The 18553-nt window shown below is 41.3% G+C and overlaps 1 protein-coding gene across 1 annotated transcript in view; it reads left to right on the forward strand.

Annotated features, from left to right (window-relative positions):
* The window catches only part of NIBAN1 (niban apoptosis regulator 1), a 177818-nt gene that overhangs the window by 80340 nt on the left and 78925 nt on the right, over nt 1-18553 (forward strand). Inside the window, exons 3-5 of the mRNA XM_002809695.4 lie at nt 2226-2357; nt 6253-6367; nt 11694-11861. Of these exons, the coding sequence (XP_002809741.2) occupies nt 2226-2357; nt 6253-6367; nt 11694-11861 (415 nt within the window). The remainder of the gene's footprint in view (nt 1-2225; nt 2358-6252; nt 6368-11693; nt 11862-18553) is intronic.

Below are 18553 nucleotides of genomic sequence, written 5' to 3' on the forward strand. Positions count from 1 at the left end.
AGAATCTACAAGAAACTCAACAAGAAAAAACAACCCCATTAAAAACTGGGCAAAGGACATGAACAGATATTTCTCTAAAGAAGACATACAAGCGGACAACAAACACATGAAAACATACTCAACATCACCAATCATCAGAGAAATGTATATTAAAACCACACCAAGATATCATCTTACAGCAGTAAGAATGGATGTCATTAAAACGTCAAAAAATAACAGATGATGTGGATGTGGAGAAAAGGAAACGCTCATACACTGTTAGTGGGAATATATATTAGTTCAACCCCTAGGGAAAATAGTATGGAGACACCACAAATAACTAAAAAAGAACTATCATTCAACTCAGCAATCCTACTACTGGGTATCTACCCAAAGGAAAATAAATCATTATATAAAAAGACTCCTGTATGCGTGTGTTTATCACAGCACTGTTTTTAACAGCAAAGCCATGGAACCAACCTAAGTGTGCACCAGTGGTTGATTGGATAAAGAAAATGTGGTTTATATACACCACAGGATGCTACACAGTCATAAAAAAGAACAAAATCATATCCTTTGCAACAACATGGATGGAGCTGGAGGCCATTATCCTAAGTGAACTAACTCAGAAAATCAAATACCACATGTTTTCACTTATAAGCAGGAGCTAAATAATGGGTACACATGGACATAAAGATGGAGAGAATAGACTCTGGAGACTCCAAAAGTGGGGAAGGTGGGAGGGGAGTAAGGGTTGAAAAATTACCTATTGGGTACAATGTTCAAGATTTGGGTAATGGGTACACTAGGAGCCCAATCCCCACCCTTACACGTAATACCCATGTAAGAAACACACGTACCCCTTGAATATAAAATTTAAAAAACTAAAAATAAAAAAGAAGGGGTTTCAAGAGAGAATAAGTGATAAGTGAGTCACATAATGCTGAGAAGTTAACTTAACCAATATATTTAGCAGCATGAGTACATAGGGATAAGTGATTGCTTTCCCTCATAAAACAGTGACCTCAAAATTTAGGGAGCTTGTTAAAATGCACATTCTGGCCCACAGCCCCAGAGATTCTGATATAGTAAGTCTATGATGAGGCCCCATTTTTAACAAACTTATCAGTTGATTAAGTGGTCCAGGTTTTAAGAAAAGCTGCACGTAAGAACTATGAAGTTCAGCTTATACCATGGTTTCAGTTTCATTTAAAGAGAAGAGATTCTCTCTTACCTTTTAATGAGGCAAGATAGGAGACTGCCGCATTATCTGTCTCCTATCTTGCCTCATTAAGCACTGGAATTTGGAAGGCAATTTGTTTCATCCCTTAGATGATTCTTAAAAAAGATTGGCATATCTATTTTTTTCTGTATAGTTCATTTAAAATTTTACTTGAAAGTAGAGGGGTAAGTTTCGGAAGGCACTGATTTTTTAATAAAGGGAAAATAGATGTAAATTCAGTGACATGTAAAAGGCAAGAGGCCCACTTGTATATTTTGAAGTAATATGAAAATTACACAATGAAGCAGGATGGGAATTATCCTTACACAGTTAACCCAATGGAAGACGTAACTAGGAATCTAATGGAAATGCCCGCACAGCACATGTATCACCACAGTTAATGAGAAATCCTCAAACTTTTCAGTAGAAGAGGTAGAACTCAGGTGTTCTGGCTTGATACCTGCTTGTTCTTTAACCAAATAGCAAACATGATCTCCTTGAGTAGCACGGAGAGGGGTCCCCATGGCTTTGGGTTTAGGAAAATCCTTGAGAATTAGAGAGTGCATCAGCGGGTGTAATGAATAGGGGAACGGTCTGTTAATTCTCCCGCTTTGCGGAGATTAACCCTGAGACATGTTCAGGGTGTCCAGGTAGATATCCACACTTACACTTTCCTGCCTCACTCCCTCTCTCCCATAGAGTTTATCAAGCATTTATTGAGTGCCACATGTATGCAAGGCCTAATAACCTTATTACTAGAATTCCTTCTACCATATGCTTCTGTTCCTATAGCATAATAGAGGGAAATGAAAATCATAAAAATACCAATAAGACAAATATTTACATTGGGTCAAGTGGACTAGGAAAGGGAAATTGTGGGGGGAGAGGAGGAAGCAACAGTTTCCCCAGGATCTCAGTGGAAGATAGTTTCCTAAACTATTCCTTGAAATACCATGGGTAACTTAGTGGTAACAAGGTGTGTTATCTTTTGTTGTGATAGTTAATTGTATTCATCTTCTTTAAGCCGCCATTGGCGCCTGGAACTATTTTGTATGAAGCAGAGCTATCACAATTTTCTGAAGACATAAAGAAGTGGAAGGAGAGATACGTTGTAGTTAAAAATGATTATGCTGTGGAGAGCTATGAGAATAAAGAGGTAAGACACTTCTTTGTTACTACTCGTTCTTGCACTATTCTTAAAAGTTTGGCTGGGTTGATTGGTGTGCCCTCCTTCCTACAAGGCTATACTAACTAAATCAGCATGGTACTGAAACAAAAATAGAGATTGATTCATTCAATAAGCACTCATTCATGTAGGTATCTATTTCAGCTAACAGATACTGATTGAATGCCTACTGCATACCAAGTGTTATACAAGGTTCTGGGTATACAGCAGTTGATAAGACAGGTGCTTGCCGTCTAGTGGCAAGATAGACTTTGAACAAGTGATTGCAAATGAGTATGAAGATAGAAGGACCAGTATTTGGCATAGGAGCCTTTCCTATGATCATTCAGCCTCGAGGTCTTTCTCAGCCACCATCCTGATGTCTCTGCTCTATGGCCCTGTCTTCCCACTCTGAAGCCCTGTGCATGACAGGTAGCTGAAGAGTTATTTCATAGGTTGTTATTAAATTTGAATCTGCCTGGGTTTTCATGGGTTCCTAGGAATTCAGAATGCCTCACATACTTTATTTCCACGGAGGTATTTTTTTTTCATTTAACTTTTTTTCTGGTTATTTCACTATTTTCCTTGTCTGTAAAATGTGGAGAAAATGAGATAATGGGTGTAAAGCATTCAGCACCTGGGAGGACTTCAGTTGTTATTGGTTCCCATTTCTTTCCTTATGTAGGAAGGTAGTGTGGTATAGGGGAAAGAATATCAGGCAGTGAATTTGGCAAACTAAAGGTTAGGTCAAGTTGTGCCATTAACTAGAAATGAACTCATTGACAAGTGACTTCTTGTCTTCAGGCCTCAATTAAGCTAAACAGTTAGGTCAAATGATCCCACTATCCTCCCAGATCTCATACTGTACACATTTTTTAGTCTGCATAGACCCTCAAGCTCCCTTTGAAATGAAGAGTTACTATTTATCAGTGAATGACAGTAACAGATTTAAAACTCTGCTCTCTGGCCTCTAAGCTCAAGAATAGTCAAGATGGCTGGGTGCAGTAGCTCATGCCTGTAATCCCAGCACTTTGGGAGACCAAGGCAGGTGGATCACCTGAGGTCAGGAGTTAGAGATCAGCATGGCCAACATGGTGAAACCCCATCTCTACTAAAAATACAAAAATTAGCTGGGCGTGCTGGTGCATGCCTGTAGTCTCAGATACTCAGGAGGGTGAGGCAGGAGAATCACTTGAACTCGGGAGGTGGAAGTTGCAGTGAGCTGAGATCACCCCAATGCACTCTAGCCTGGGTGACAGAGTGAGACTCCATCTCAAAAAAAAAAAAAAAAAAAAAAAAAAAAAAAGAGTAGTCAAGATAGTCTTCACAGAGCACTGTGAGGACTACTCCTGATGCTAAACCATTAGGAAGAGGCTTCGGACTGACAGACCAATCTGTTTCCTTCCCATTTCTGATGGAAAATAGAAATAAAATATACTACAAACTTATTTCACAGGCTACCAGGCAAAGCTCAAGTGCTCTCTTGGGTGGACTTACTCTTTTCAACATTTATTATGCTAATATTTTCTCTGCTTATCAATATTAGGATTTTATTCAACACTTAATTTGTGCTCAGCAATGAAGTATCAATACACTACAAATAGTGATGATAATAACAAGACACCTTATGTTTTGTATGACTCATTACAACGTCCTTTCAGAGGAGCTTGAGGAGGGACAGTGTAGCACAATATGGTTCATATTATGGGCTTTGACTCATACCTTTACCACTTACTAGATAGGCACCCTTGCCTAAGTCATAAATCTTGAGCCTCAGTTTTCTCATGTGTAAAATGAGATCCGCGTGATTTCTTTGCCATGGTGTTGAGAGGAGTAAGTGAATGAATGTACTGAAGCATTTAGCATATGGCTGGGCCTGTGGTAAAGCTAAAGCTGGGTGTGGAGCAGTTGTTGGTATGATTACTACTAACCCATTGGGAGGAAACAGCCCTAGATCTTGTTCTTGGATTTATTGAAGTTTTTCACTGTGTTTAACACTAACTGAAGTTTCATTTTGAATCAAATGTTGGTGTTTTTCCCCTTTTCACTTATTTCAGCTTGCTCTCTCAGCTTGCAGTTTGTACATTGCACTGCTTTTTCCTTGTTCATCGTTTTTAACTGAACCTGTTCAAATTGTTAAGATACGGTGACTTAATTTGGTAATAACCAAGTGTTTTTTGAAACTTGGAATTTTTTTAAAGTCCATGCAGTTTGTCATAATTTCTTGAAGTCTTAATAATATCTTTTTTTTAAATTTATGGAAGTATCTTATAAAATTATATCTAAGAATTATGCATTTAAGTACCTGTAAGTTGTCTATTATTTTAATTATTTTATTTAGAGGCCAATTTTGGCTGGCAATTAAACAGGAAAAGTAAAACATTCTCACTTGATAATCAGTTTCTATTTTGTACGCACTGGGGCTGGACAGACATGAATGGGAATCCTGGATGTGTCACCTACTCACTGCTGGGCCATGGGCAAGTTATTCAGTCTCTTTGAGCTTCATGTTTCCCATTTGAAAAATGGAGATAACATGTAATGCATAGTACTGTTTTGAGGATTAAGTGGTATAATGCTTAGAAAAGCCAATATTGGGGCCTGTTATAACTAATAATATAATTCACTTTTGAGTCTAGTCTAAATCAAATTGTTTGTAAATCTTCTTAATATCATACAAGTTTAGATTCTTCTCTCCATATTATTGTTTCACTATAATGTAGCTCTGTGGGAGTTCTTAGAGCTTTAAGGTATTATTTCATGGGGAACCCTCAGTTATGTATAGATCCTCCTTCCTGGGTTAATCATTTATTCAGAAGAGTCCTCCAATTTTCTTTCTTAGGATGAATAGATCAGGCTGCCAGAATTCTGTGTTAGTGGGTATATTCTGGTTCCCTCACATGCTTAAGCAGTTGATTAGTTGTTGTTACAAGTATGAAGACAAGCCTTTTAGATATCTGAGAGTTTGTTTTATTTGGATCTCCTCACTATCTTATTGCTGCAGAACGTGTTATAGTTACTCTGATTATGTTGGTCAGATCAACATTATTTAGTTATTTCCAAGAGTAAATTCTAGATTTTGGGTCTCAAAGTTTCTTAGTTTCAATTCTCAACTTGCCTTTAGATTACTAGTTTCAGAATTTTGCCTTGACTTAAGCCCTCCCGTCAGATGCACATACTTAAATGTTATCTTATCTGTATGTCCTTGTGGGCATATGTGCTTAGCAAGCCGCTTTAGCAATGCCCTGTACCTCTTTTCTGTGTCTCAAATAGCAGAGCTTCTTGTCTGCTGGCCAGAATGTGTTCTGATGTCACAGTGCTGTACTTCCATCTCAACCATTTTGCTGCAAAACAGTTTCACATCTGAGGGCAAAATAATGGCATATTTTATGCCAACATTTTAATGTTTTGATGAAAATCTATGGTAACTGTCATTGCAGCTACGTGTTCCACAGTCTCATTAGTCATCATATGTGGCCCACGTCAGTCACCAAGCATTTTGTGCAGTATTTGTGTGATCGTCACCTTTGTGGTTATTATCAGAATGATTTAGTTGTTAGCATCTGAAATGGCAAATGTGGTGTGGACTTTCAGGGTTACTGAGATTATGTTTTCCACATTCGAGAACATACCTAGGGTAAATCTCCCTGAGATTAGGGACTCTGATTTACCATGTTGTGACCGTCACATGAAAGTATTAAAATATTACCTTGCCATTAGCAGGTATTCAAAACATATTTTTTGAGTAAATGACTATAACTCAATAACATAGTATGGGGATTGCTATCTCTGAATGTCTGAATCTGTCTATTTGTTATATCCCTGATATTTTTCAAAAATCAAATGGGGAAAAAGATATCATTCCTGTATGCCTTTCCTTCCGCAGGCCTATCAGAGAGGAGCTGCTCCTAAATGTCGAATTCTTCCAGCCGGTGGCAAGGTGTTAACCTCAGAAGATGAATATAATCTATTGTCTGACAGGCATTTCCCAGACCCTCTTGGTGAGTTGCTGATCATTCTTTTCCAAGGCAAAATGACTAAGCTTCTTTGTTTAGCTGGAGCAGTGTTTCTCTGTGAAGGAGAGGGATTTCCCTCCAGGGACATTTGGCAGCATCTGGAGACATTTTTGTTTGTCACAATTGGAAGGGGGGTGCTATGGCATTTAGTGAATAGAGGCCAGGGATGCTACAAAACATCCTACCATGCACAGGACAGACCCTAACAATGAAGAGTTATCTGGCACAAAGTATCAGTAGTGCCAAGGTTGAGAAACCCTGGGCTAGACACTCATGTCCCATAGACAAGTGGAAGATGTGATTTCTCTAGTTTAGGAAAACATTTTGCCACTTCCATTATTTCTAATCCCATTCAACAATACACAGTCAGTCTCTGTGTTTCTAGCACATGGAAAATGTGCTGTCAGCCAGGTATCTTGAAGCTTTTGGAATATATTGCAGGCTTTGATAGCACTCCACAAGGCAGCAGAAATAAACAGGTAGGTCCTAGCCCGTGAAATGTACAATCCCATCTTTTAGTAAGCAAGCCTGAACCTGTCAGGGAATACTATTTTTCTAATTTTAGGATGATATGCAACTAAATACCCTAAATAGACAAAAAAGCCTTTTAATAAGTGTTACAGTAACTCATAGCTACTGTGAAAAAAAAAGCGTTGCATTAATTTGCATATCTATAAATAAAGCTGGGATGCTGCCATGGAAAGATAATTGGGAGATTGGATTTTTATCTAGTTCTGGCTGTGCCACTTACCAAATGCTTTAGCTTAGCCAGCTGCTGAACAGCTCTGGTTTCTGTTTCTCCAACTCAAAAACAGGGCTTTGAACTTAAAAACCTAGAAGGTTCTTTCTAGCTCTACCCTTCTTTGATTCTCATTCATTCCACTTTTTACATGTGGAGACATGATGGGTAATATATAGACTAAATAAGGTAATTCATAGAGATTCATGAAGTGTGGATAATGTAATAACTCCATTTGGCTTTGCATAAATCATACTACATAGTAATTACTTAGTTCTTGAAGAGAGCCCTGGTTCTTATTAACAGACATAATAATTTCATTAGAATTTATGGAGAAAAACATAATCATTTTGTCAATTGTTATTTCGGTGCTGAGTGCTTAACATAGTGTTTTTAATAACACAATTACAGGATTGGTACATGGACCATAAACCAAGATTAACAAATTATTACTAAGTAATTCATGCTAAAATAACACTTTATGTGCACTATGCATACTATTATATTTTCTTTTACATCTACTTATATGCCCTTGGCGGTGGAGCTGCCGCTAGAAATGGGAATACCAACATGTTGACTCATCCAAATCTCTCTAAAACTTTCCAATGAAATCAGCCAGAAGAGACAATATGTTTATTGATTTATTGCTGGAATCATATTGGAGGGAACAAAAAGGACTAAAAAACACAAGTCCTGTGTGATTAATCCCAGTTGGCCCAAGGCTTCAGATTAGGGCATTTCAATGACTTTTTAAAATTGTGTGTTGTGACCTTCTGACTTTTAAAATAGAATATTCACAGTAGATCAGTTGTGATATTCTTGTAACTCAGAAAAAATTCACTGATGGCATCTGGAAAATTGTTGTAAAAGGTTGAGAGATAACTAGAGGCTAAAAGGAATGAATTTCATGGGTTTGTTGAGGCTTTTTAAATGCAAAGGGTCAATGTTGCTTTTGGTTGCTTGTACAAAATTATGACATTCTTGGAGAGGGCAAGGAGGATTGTTTGATAGAACCATGTCAGTCAAGAAGACTTGACTCTGTGATATTATTTCTACCGGAAAGAATAAAGGCATAATAAAGATGGGATGCTTATGAATAAGTGCATTTCTTAGAAAAAGCACTAGAGGCTTATGAATAAGTGCATTTCTTTTTCTTTTTTTTTTTTTTTTCTTTTGAGGCAGAGTCTCACTCTGTTGCCCAGGCTGGAATGCAGTGGTGTGATCATGGCTCACTGTAGCCTCAACCTCCTGGGCTCAAGTAATCCTCCTACCTCAGCCTCTTGAGTAGCTGGGACCACAGCTACATGCCACTATGCCCAGAAAAACAAAACAAACAAAAAAACAAAAAAAGAATTGGAGAGACAATGGTCTCACTCTGTTGCCCAAGCTGGTCTTCAACTCCTGAGCTCAAGTGACCCTCCTGCCTTGGCCTCCCAAAGTGCCGAGATTATAGGCATAAGCCACCACGCCTGGCCAGTAAGTGTATTCTTTACAGAGTGTTCAGCTAAGTTGATACAGAAAAAAATGCCCCCGTGTTTTGTTAAAGTAATTCACTTGTTTGGCATTTTACTGGTTAGAATCTGGTTCACTGCATACAATAAAAAACTCAAAGTTTTATTATCTCACTAAAGATATTTCAATATTAGTCCAGGGCTGGTGTGGACTAAATTTGTCAAAAGCTCAGGCTCTTTCTCACTTTCTCCCCCTTTACTTCTAGGTTGTGGCCCCTACTGGCAGAGTCCAGGGTGGCTGCTGAGCTCCTACCATAGCATTCCCATTCCAGATAATAGGGAGGAGAAAAGGAAAGGAGGAGGGTACATTCACTTTCTTTAGAGATACCTCCAGGAAGTTTCGTATGCCACTTCAGCTTATATCTTACTGGACAGATCTTAGTAGCTGTGGGCTCACCAAGCTGCAAAGGAGGCTGGAAATGTACTCTTATTTTATGTAGTCACTTGCCCAGCTAAAAATCAGGGGCCTTATTCTCCCTAGAAAGGGAAATAGATATTGTGTTACAACTACAGTTGTCTCTATAGCATTCAATCATTCATTCATTTGCTCATTTTCATGTTGATTCATTCCGAGCATTCTGCTAGGTCCTGATGGGCCACGGCTTGTGCTGGCGGTACATTCTGCTCTGTTACCTTTAGATTCCAGGACACTGGAACAGGGCTCCCATATATCCCCAGGAATTTATTCTTTATTTAAACCAATCTGGATTGATTGATTGACTGATTGATTTTGAGATGGAGTTTCGCTCTGTCACCCAGGCTGGAGTGCAGTGGCATGATCTCGGCTCACTGAAACCTCTGCCTCCCGGGTTCAAGTGATTCCCCTGCCTCAGCCTCCTGAGTAGCTGGGATTACAGGTGTGCACCACCACGCCAGGCTAATTTTTGTATTTTTAGTAGAGATGGGGTTTCACCACGTTGGTCAGGCTGGTCTCGAACTCCTGACCTCGTGATCCACCCTCCTCGGCCTCCCAAAGTGCTGGGATTACAGGCATGAGCAATCCTGATTTATTAATTTGCCAGAACTGATGCGGTTCTGTAGCCTCCCATGTGGTTAGGATTCATTTCCCTGTATTCCCAGTGCTTTCAATGGCCTCTTAGAGAGACCCTCTTCATTACCTTTCCCTGAGATTGGTGCCTAATACATATGCAGGAAGCACAGAACTAATGTTTTCTTCTGCTTGTTCTCTGTGACTCTGGAAAAAGTTGGGACTCATTTAACCAAGTGCAATATCATGTAATAGGAATGCATGGAAAGGAGTAAAGTTTACGTAGGGGTTCTGAAAGTTTAGGTAGTGGGTTTAAAATGAGTTTCTTGGAATGATTTTGAGGGAAGAGGTAAAAGTCCCATTGTCTAGGGCTTTAAAAAAATATCCTAGGCCAACGTTGCGCATTTTTCACTTAACAAACTGAAGTTGAACATCTGCTCTGTTCCATGACTGTGCTGTGGGCTAAGGATACAAAGCTATGGAAGATGCAGTCTGTGTCTCTAGGTGTTCACAGTGGGTAGCAGTGGTTCTGCTCCCTGGGGAGGGGAACGGCATGGGAATCCATCTCACTCCCCTCCCCCGCCTCCCCATCCTGAGTGTGGGTGCTGGCATGAAAACAGGTCATTGCAGTATTTGGGGAGAACAGAGCAGGGAGCACCTAACTCTGTCTCTGGTGGCAGTGGGATGTGCCAGCAAAGGCATCCCAGAGGAGTGGCTTTTGAACTGACTTTTGAAGGATGAATGAGAATTTTTTTATGGGAAAGCATGATGGAAAGGAAGGAAGAGAGGGTTCTATGGACTGTAGGAACAATATAAAAAGTCGCAGAATGGGTGAACACACCCTGGGAGGGTACAGACTGAAAGTGGAGGGGAAGCCAGCACAGAACAGGGCAGGCACCGATACTTAGCGAGGAGATGGAGAGAGTTGGCAGAGGATAAAGAATTTGGCAAAGGTGATAAAGAAGAAACAAAATTCTACAAAGCATGAAGGAAACCAGGAGAGAGGCACTCCTGGAAGTCATGGGGAGAGAATGTTTTCAAAAGAAGGAGTTGTTAGCAGCAGCAAATATTCCAGGTCAGATGAAAAGAAGCAGCCATAGGCTGGCAGTCAGGATGACGTAAGTGGCTTCAGCAGTTGGATTTCAGAAGCTGGTGGGGACAGGAATGAGACTGAGGTGAGAATAAGGTTGATGGCATAAAAACAGCAAGTGGTGTTTGGCCGAGACAGGGAGGAGGGAGAGAGTGCAGGGCAGACAGCTGCCCTGTTGGAGCTGGAGCCTGCAGGGCCAGTAGAGTGAGGGGGTGCACAGGTGGTCAGTGGCCTGCAGAGGAGCAGGAGGGCAGAGGAAGCTCTGTTTGTGGGTCTTTAGACATAAGGAAGTTGAGAAAGATTGTGCCCAGGCTGGGTGCGGTGGCTCATGCCTGTGATCCCAGCACTTTGGGAGGCCAAGTCAGGTGGTTCGCTTGAGCTCAGGACTTTGAGATTAGCCTGGGCAACATGGCAAAACTCTGTCTCTACAAATAGTGCAAAAAAAACTAGCCCGGTGGCTCATGCCTGTAATCCCAGCTACTCAGGAGGCCGAGGCGGGCAGATCACTTGAGGTCAGGAGCCTGGCCAACAAGGTGAAACCCTGTCTCTACTAAAAAGACAAAAATTAGCTAGAGGTGGTGGTATGCGCCTGTAATCCCAGCTACTTGGGAGGCTGAGGCAGGAGAATCATTTGAATCTGGGAGGTGGAGGTTGCAGTGAGCAAAGATTGTGCCACTGCACTCCAGCCTGGGTGACAGAGTGAGACTCAGTCTCAAAAAAGAGAAAAAATTGTGTTCCTGGTATCCTCACTGTCCCTGTGGTGTTGGGTAGGAGGCCAGGCAGACAGCAGCAGTGGAACAGAGGAAGCTGGTGGAGGGATGCCAGAGGAGCCAGTGCTCCCAGTTTCCCTATCCTGTGAAAATATCTCACCAACTTTCCATCTCATGGCCTGTCCCAGGTAGTTACCCTCATGACCTGAAACACATATTTGAAATAAAAGATACATGTTTTAAAAGGTATTTGTGTTTTCAATATTTCTTTAGCCTCCAGTGAGAAGGAGAATGCTCAGCCCTTCGTGGTCCTGCCCAAGGAATTCCCAGTGTACCTGTGGCAGCCCTTCCTCAGACACGGCTACTTCTGCTTCCACGAGGCTGCTGACCAGAAGAGGTTTAGTGTCCTCCTGAGTGACTGCGTCAGGCATCTCAATCATGGTATGGCGTGGCTTCCCTCTCGTCCCCGGGGCAGGAAGTGGGGCAGCCCTCACTGAGTTGTCCTGGTCCGTCATCTGTTGCAGCAATTCTTAGAAAGAGCCACAGATGGGCTAAGTGTGGTGGCTCACTCCTGTAATCCCAGCACTTTGGGAAGCCGAGGCCAGCGAATCACGAGGTCAGGAGTTCGAGACCAGCCTGACCAATATGGTGAAATCCCATCTCTACTAAAAATACAAAAAAATTTAGCTGGACATGGTGGTGGGCACCTGTAATTCCAGCTACTTGGGAGGCTGAGGCAGGAGAATTGCTTGAATCCGGGAGGCAGAGGCTGTGGTGAGAGCTGAGATCATGCCACTGCACTCCAGCCCAGATGACAGTGTGAGACTCCGTCTCAAAAAAAAAAAAAAAAAAAAGCCACAGGTGGTGCTGCCCCAGGGAAGGAGAGGGAAACAGGTAAAGGGACAGTTCTGTGCACAAGGAGCCTCGCCTGCTTGCTGGTTTTCAGGCAGGTCCGGGATGCCCCGGGGAAGCAGAACATGGGGCAGTTATCTGGCTGCAAGTTGGGCAGGGGGGTGCATTCTGACTGCCCCGAGTTTATTCATGTAGACCATTTTGCGTATACTTCACTCTCCTTCTTCCTGATTTAAAAAAATCTAAATGCCAGCAAGAACGTGCCAGTTTTCCCTGGCAAATGCTAGTCTTTATGACATTTCCTTTTTATTTTCACCTTTATTTCTGAATAACAGTTACTCAGTTAAGATCAGTGGCACAGTCGGTGGTAATCTAGTATTTGTTTCTGAATCAGTGGTTCTTAAAACTTTAGGGCTCATAAGAATCACCAGGATAACTTAATTAAAACACATATTCTTAGGCTTCACCCCCAGACATTCTGACTCACTGGGTACACCATGGGGCCTGGACTTGGCTTTTCTAGCACACGGCCAAGTGGCGCTGATGCTGCTGGTTCGCGAACCACCCTTGGGGTGGCGTTGCTTCAGGCCACGTTGCCTCCAGGCATGGACTTAAGCAATGTGACGTCAATAGTAAAAGAGACTTCTCATTCCAATATGTGATGTTTTTGATATACTGAGGTGAATGCTGGTTTTTCTGGACTCCACAAAGTCTTCAGTTACAGATAACTGCACTCTGTTCTTGGCACTTGGAAAGGCAGCCAGTCTAAGAGCACTGAGGGCTTACTCTGTGCCAGCCTCTATGTAGGTGTTAGGAACAGAGTAATGAAGCATACAGAGTTCCTGTCTCTGGGAGTTGAAATTCAAACAGGGAGGATGGATAAACACCCACCAATTATCGTTTGAAAGTTATCACAGTTAATGTGTTAAAGAGCAACGAGAGGTTACTAACTAGTGAAGAAAGGAATGCCGAACTTTCAGCTCTCCAGGGGAGTCCTCTATGAGCAGGTGACATATGAGCTGAGTCACCTCACCCATGTGCCTTTATTTCCTAATATGGTTAATTTCACTGTATACTTATTTTAAAATTCAGAGGTTTCCCTGAGAGTGTCAGTCCCACAGAGTGAGAGTCACTAGTGATGCATCTCAACTAACTCTTGGTTTTAGCTGTGTATTGATGGGGACTCACGGAAAAAGATAAGGTCAGTCTGTTTTGCCATAGCAACTCTGAGTAACATTCATCATCATACTGGATCATAACTAGTTAGGAACTTTTTTAAAAAAATGATACCCTTATTAAAATCTTGCCTTGTGGTTTTGATGTTCTAGAGACAAAGAATTGCCCAGCACTGACTGCAACATTTAGTTCATTTTCCACTACACTTGCCCGTCTGTGTTTAGGGCCTTGGTCTAGTAGGAACATGCAGTTGGCACTCAGCACAGGAACTGTGAAGTTTCACTGAGTGCAGAATGCTCCCTGCCCAGCCAAATGGGACTTACTGCATTCCCCCTTTCATGTACATAATAGGAATTTCTCTGAGGAGTTTTTGGATGTTATGTAGCCTGCATTTAGACTCCATTTATGGAAGATTTCAGCCCATTCAAACCCCACTCTGCTCTCCAGTATGTTATCAAAGGCACCAAGATAATGAGGTCTAGTCATATTTCCCTGGTTCTGTGTCACATTCCTGTGCCCAGAAACTGTTTTATCCTCGCTGAGGCTTTATGCAGACTTAATTTGGCATAACTTCCAGTAGCTCCAGTCAGAACCAGAAGCTGTGATAACATTGTAGGGAACAGTCCTTGACTATCATGGGCCCAAGGAGCAGATCTTTCTTTTCTCGCTTCTTTTTCTGTTTTTGACAGCACGATGTACCACTCATCTTTATCGTGTCACATTTTCTGTTCTAGTCTCTGCCTGTTACTCATTGTATTATTTTGAGTAAACCAGAAACAGGCTTTCACAAGCTGCCACTTAACCACTTTTTCCCATAATTACCCAAAAAGTTAAGAAATACATTTAAAATTAGGGCTGGGATAAGGGCCAGAAACCCTGAGGTAGCTGCTGGGAGCCTGCTATCCTCTACCCGCATGCAGGTGAGGAAGGGCTGTCAGCCTGCTGTGGCCATTGTTTCATCGGCTCTCAGGCCACCGTGCTTCTCTGTTGAGAACCGGGTCCTAGGCATTCTAGTATCAGAGATGTGTGAACCAGAGCAACTCCATCTTAAACAGGAGCTGGAAACGAGGCTGAAACTTACTGGGCTGCATTCCCAGATGGTTAAGGCATTCTAAGTCACAGGATGAGATAGGAAGTCAGCACAAAATGCAGGTCATAAAGACCTTGTTAATAAAACAGGTTGCAGTAAGGGAGCCAGCCCAAACCCACCAAAACTAAAATTGCGATGAGAGTGACCTCTGGTCATCCTCACTGCTACACTCCCACCAGTGCCATGACAGTTTACAAATACCATGGCAACATCAGGAAGTTACCCTACATGGTCTAAAAAGGAGAGGCGTAAATAATCCACCCCTTGTTTAGCATATCATCAAGAAATAACCATAAAAATGGGCAACCAGCAGCCCTGTGGGCTGCTCTATCTGTAGAGTAGCCATTCTTTTATTCCTTTACTTTCTTAATAAACTTGCTTTCCCTTTGCACTGTGCACTCGCCCTGAATTCTTTCTTGCACGAGATCCAAGAACCCACTCTTGCGGTCTGGATCGGGACCCCTTTCCTGTAACACTAGCAGCTGATGCTAGGCATGTTGATCTCGCCTGGGGTTCCAGGACATGTCACCTAGTACTCAAATTCCACCACAACCTAGCCCACTTGCGCCAGAAGTGTTGGGTCTGAATTTGGCTACATGTTCATGTTCATTCATTCTGAATCTGGAAACCCCTTGTCCTGCTTTTCCTTATAGGGTGGGCGTTTCCTATTTAACCCTGATGAAGGGCCTGATTATGCCCTGTTCTCCAACAGTAAGGCTAGCTCCTAAGGTAGGTAAGGGCCAGTAGAGAACTCTATGTTTCTCCCTCCTTCAAAGGAGAGAGCAGCCTTTAGGAGCCTCAAAGATTATGTGTGTGTGCATGCTCACATGTGCACTTTCACGTGTGTTTTGCTTTTATTTAGTTTTGGCACCTCTTCATTGGGCAGGCATAAGAAAATCTCACAAGATTAATCCTTAGTAAAACATCCCACTCCACCTCACTGGACTAAATGTCAAGCCCACTGTATAGTATGATCCTAGAATAGTAGCTGCTGTCCTCTGTCCCTTTTGGAGTCACACTGTAATCCCTTGTCTCTTATCAGGGAAGGCTGTGGTTCTGAATGTCTGCTGCCACAAACTGAGACTTATATAAAGCCAAGATGTTCTGAGACAGTCCTGTTGTCCAAAATGCAATCCTATTCTTCAGAACTTTAGTTTGCAAAATATGATTGTAGTTATGGGGTATAGTTAAAGCTCCTGACAATACAGAGGGCTGAACACATGCGATATGGAATAATGATCATTATTGATGCAAGTCTGTTCTTCCAGCTCAGGATAATCATTTCTTGGCATGTAAATGTGCAGGAAGGAGAAAAAGTGTTCCTGGAGGAGGAATAGGATATGGGAGGGCCAGGAAGTAAGATAGAGCATGGACCATTAAAGGAACAGGAAGAATTTTGTGTGACTGGTGCTTAGAGAGGAGAGAGGAAGATGGGCAAGATCCATGCTATAAGGGGCTTTGTGATGCATATTAGGAACTTGGACTCTATTATAACAGCAATAGGAAGCCATTAGGATTTGAAGTAAATGAGCGATTTCATCAGATATTCACTTCAGAAAGGTCACAATGGCTGCAATGTAGGCAGTGGATGAGAGGGTAGCATGGTGGGTGGCCAGGAGGCCACTTAAAAAGCTTTGGCTGGCAACAGATGGCAGTAGCTTGCACCAGAGTGAGGGAAGGCATTTGTCAATATCAAGCCATGGTACTCAGACTAAAGGATTTGGGGGAACAGAGGAACTGGATGTTAGAAGACAGCCATCACTGGATGAATGGTGATTCTGGAAAGGAGGTGGAATGCTGGCAAAGTTTTGTTCAACAGTGCTGTGCTAGCTTGAAGGACAGCCAGGACTGCCACTAAACAGATGCCAGCGTTCACATCGTCATGAACACTAAGAAAGAGAGGACAGTAGACTGTCTGGGAAGCATGAGTGCACACGGGTTGAAAAAGGTATTATCAAAGAAAAGCCCATAGAATTTTGGTGAAAAGACCACAGCAATGTAAAGACACTCTGCAAACCAGTGCTTCAAGTTGGACTAGTTCAATCACTTATGACAATGGTAACATCCAACATTGCTTGTATGGAGTGAGTCAGGTGGAATGTGGAGCTATAACAGTGATTATGTGTTGGAATTGGTTACTCTGTCAGTATTACATGCCTTGAGCTCTTACCCCAGAAATCCCATGCCTTTGTTAGATTTGATTTTGATACTTGCAAGTTTTAGGTGTTCAATAAATGTTGTGGAATTAAATTGAAATTTAGAACAACAAAGGACCTTACAATTCAAATCAGACAGAGCAAATCCTTTTTGGTGTGTTTATTTGAACATCATCTTCTTGCCGTCCAACACTCAGCAGCAGATCTCAGCTCTATTTTCCCCAGCTTATTGCTTCTTGGTCACCTACGAAGCAAGTTCATTACTTGAGAGACTATGCATCTAGTGTGGAGATCAATCAATTATAACTGAAAATATACAATGAATTTTAGTTTGTAATATGTGAAAACATACTTTTGAATTTTGTGGCACAAGCTTATGTTCATGGACATGCATGTATCTATGAGTTGGAAAATTCTAACTTTTACTCAGGCTCCCTTGGGCACTTTAGTACAAACTAGTAATGTTTAGAGATAGATAAGTAAGAATACAATTGTTGAACATATCTCTGAATACTTTTACTTATAAAAATATTCTATAGTATACATGTGTTGAAATGCATACATAAAACCCTCTATGCACTTCAAGCAAAACGCTTGCTAGTTACTGTTAATAGATAAGTAGATATTAATTTCCAGTTTTCCTAGGAGTATCCCAAGCAAAATTCTTTAAAAGTGTTCTCTTTGCTTGAGCTATGTTCTCTTCTGGAGTTTAGCCTGTGCTCTTTCCCTCACATAGTTAATACTCTACAATTAGAAATATTTCTCTCTGTCTCCTTGTGAGTATGTGGTTTTTACCTGGGAAGTAGTCATTCCCTTCCCTCCCCAACTTCCCCTCACCCCTGGTCCATGAAACTCTAAATTTGGGAGGGACTTACATGGTCGCCTATTCCAGTCCCTCAGGGTTTAATTATGATAAGGCTCAAATAGGTCACAGCTAGTTAGTGGCTGAGAACCAGTTGTCCCAACACCTGGCCTTTGACATCTGTTTGAGTTGTACATATCATGTTGTCTTCTCAGTGTTACTTTCTAAAAGACTCATCTCTTGGGCATTTTAAACATGCTGCTATTAAATCAATCTATTCTTTGCATGATATGTTTTCATGATCCAGAGTGAAGCAAATCCAGAGCTATTCACTTAAGATCACCTGAGACCTGGAGTATATCTGGCTTCTCGATAAATTGTATGATCTGAGTTTAACTTGGTATTTTGTCCACGGGCTAACCATGACTATATCTTTCAGTTTAGAAGTGCTCTGAAGATAAAATATTTGATAGCATAGCTTCTCTACTGGTTAATTTAGTGTAGTTTAAAATGCAAACCATGTATGATTTCATGCAATTTAAGTAAAAACTCTAATTTGTAAAGGAAGATTACACTGCTTGTGAGGGCATGGGTTGGAATACTTTAAAAATAGTAGATCTAAAATATGCCTTTATATTATTTATACTTACAGATTTACTTAAATTACTTGAAGCTCTCAAAGCAATTTAAGAGTTGGAACTAGAATAACAGGTTTCCATCACAGACTAGAATAAACAGAACTGCTCTCTATTAGCCATTCAGTGTTTCTCCCCAGCAGTATATGGGTTATATAGTCCTGGGTTCACTGTTGTCTAAAGCAGTGTTGCCAGGAACTACATTTGAATACTTCTTTTGGCCCATCAAACATGGTGTTCTTTCAGCGCAACCACGGACTTCCACCCCATCTCCCTCAGTTCCAATGAACCAAATAGTTATTTGGCATGAAGGTCTAAAAATTGTATGGTTATGATAGTTCAGGATGACAAATTGGAACAATCATTTAAAAAAATTACGCAAGCAGAGTTAAAGTTCATTTAAGCAAAAAAAAAAAAAATTG

The sequence above is a fragment of the Pongo abelii genome, chromosome 1 (genome assembly GCF_028885655.2).
Source record: "Pongo abelii isolate AG06213 chromosome 1, NHGRI_mPonAbe1-v2.0_pri, whole genome shotgun sequence".
NCBI classification, from domain to species: Eukaryota; Metazoa; Chordata; class Mammalia; order Primates; family Hominidae; genus Pongo; species Pongo abelii.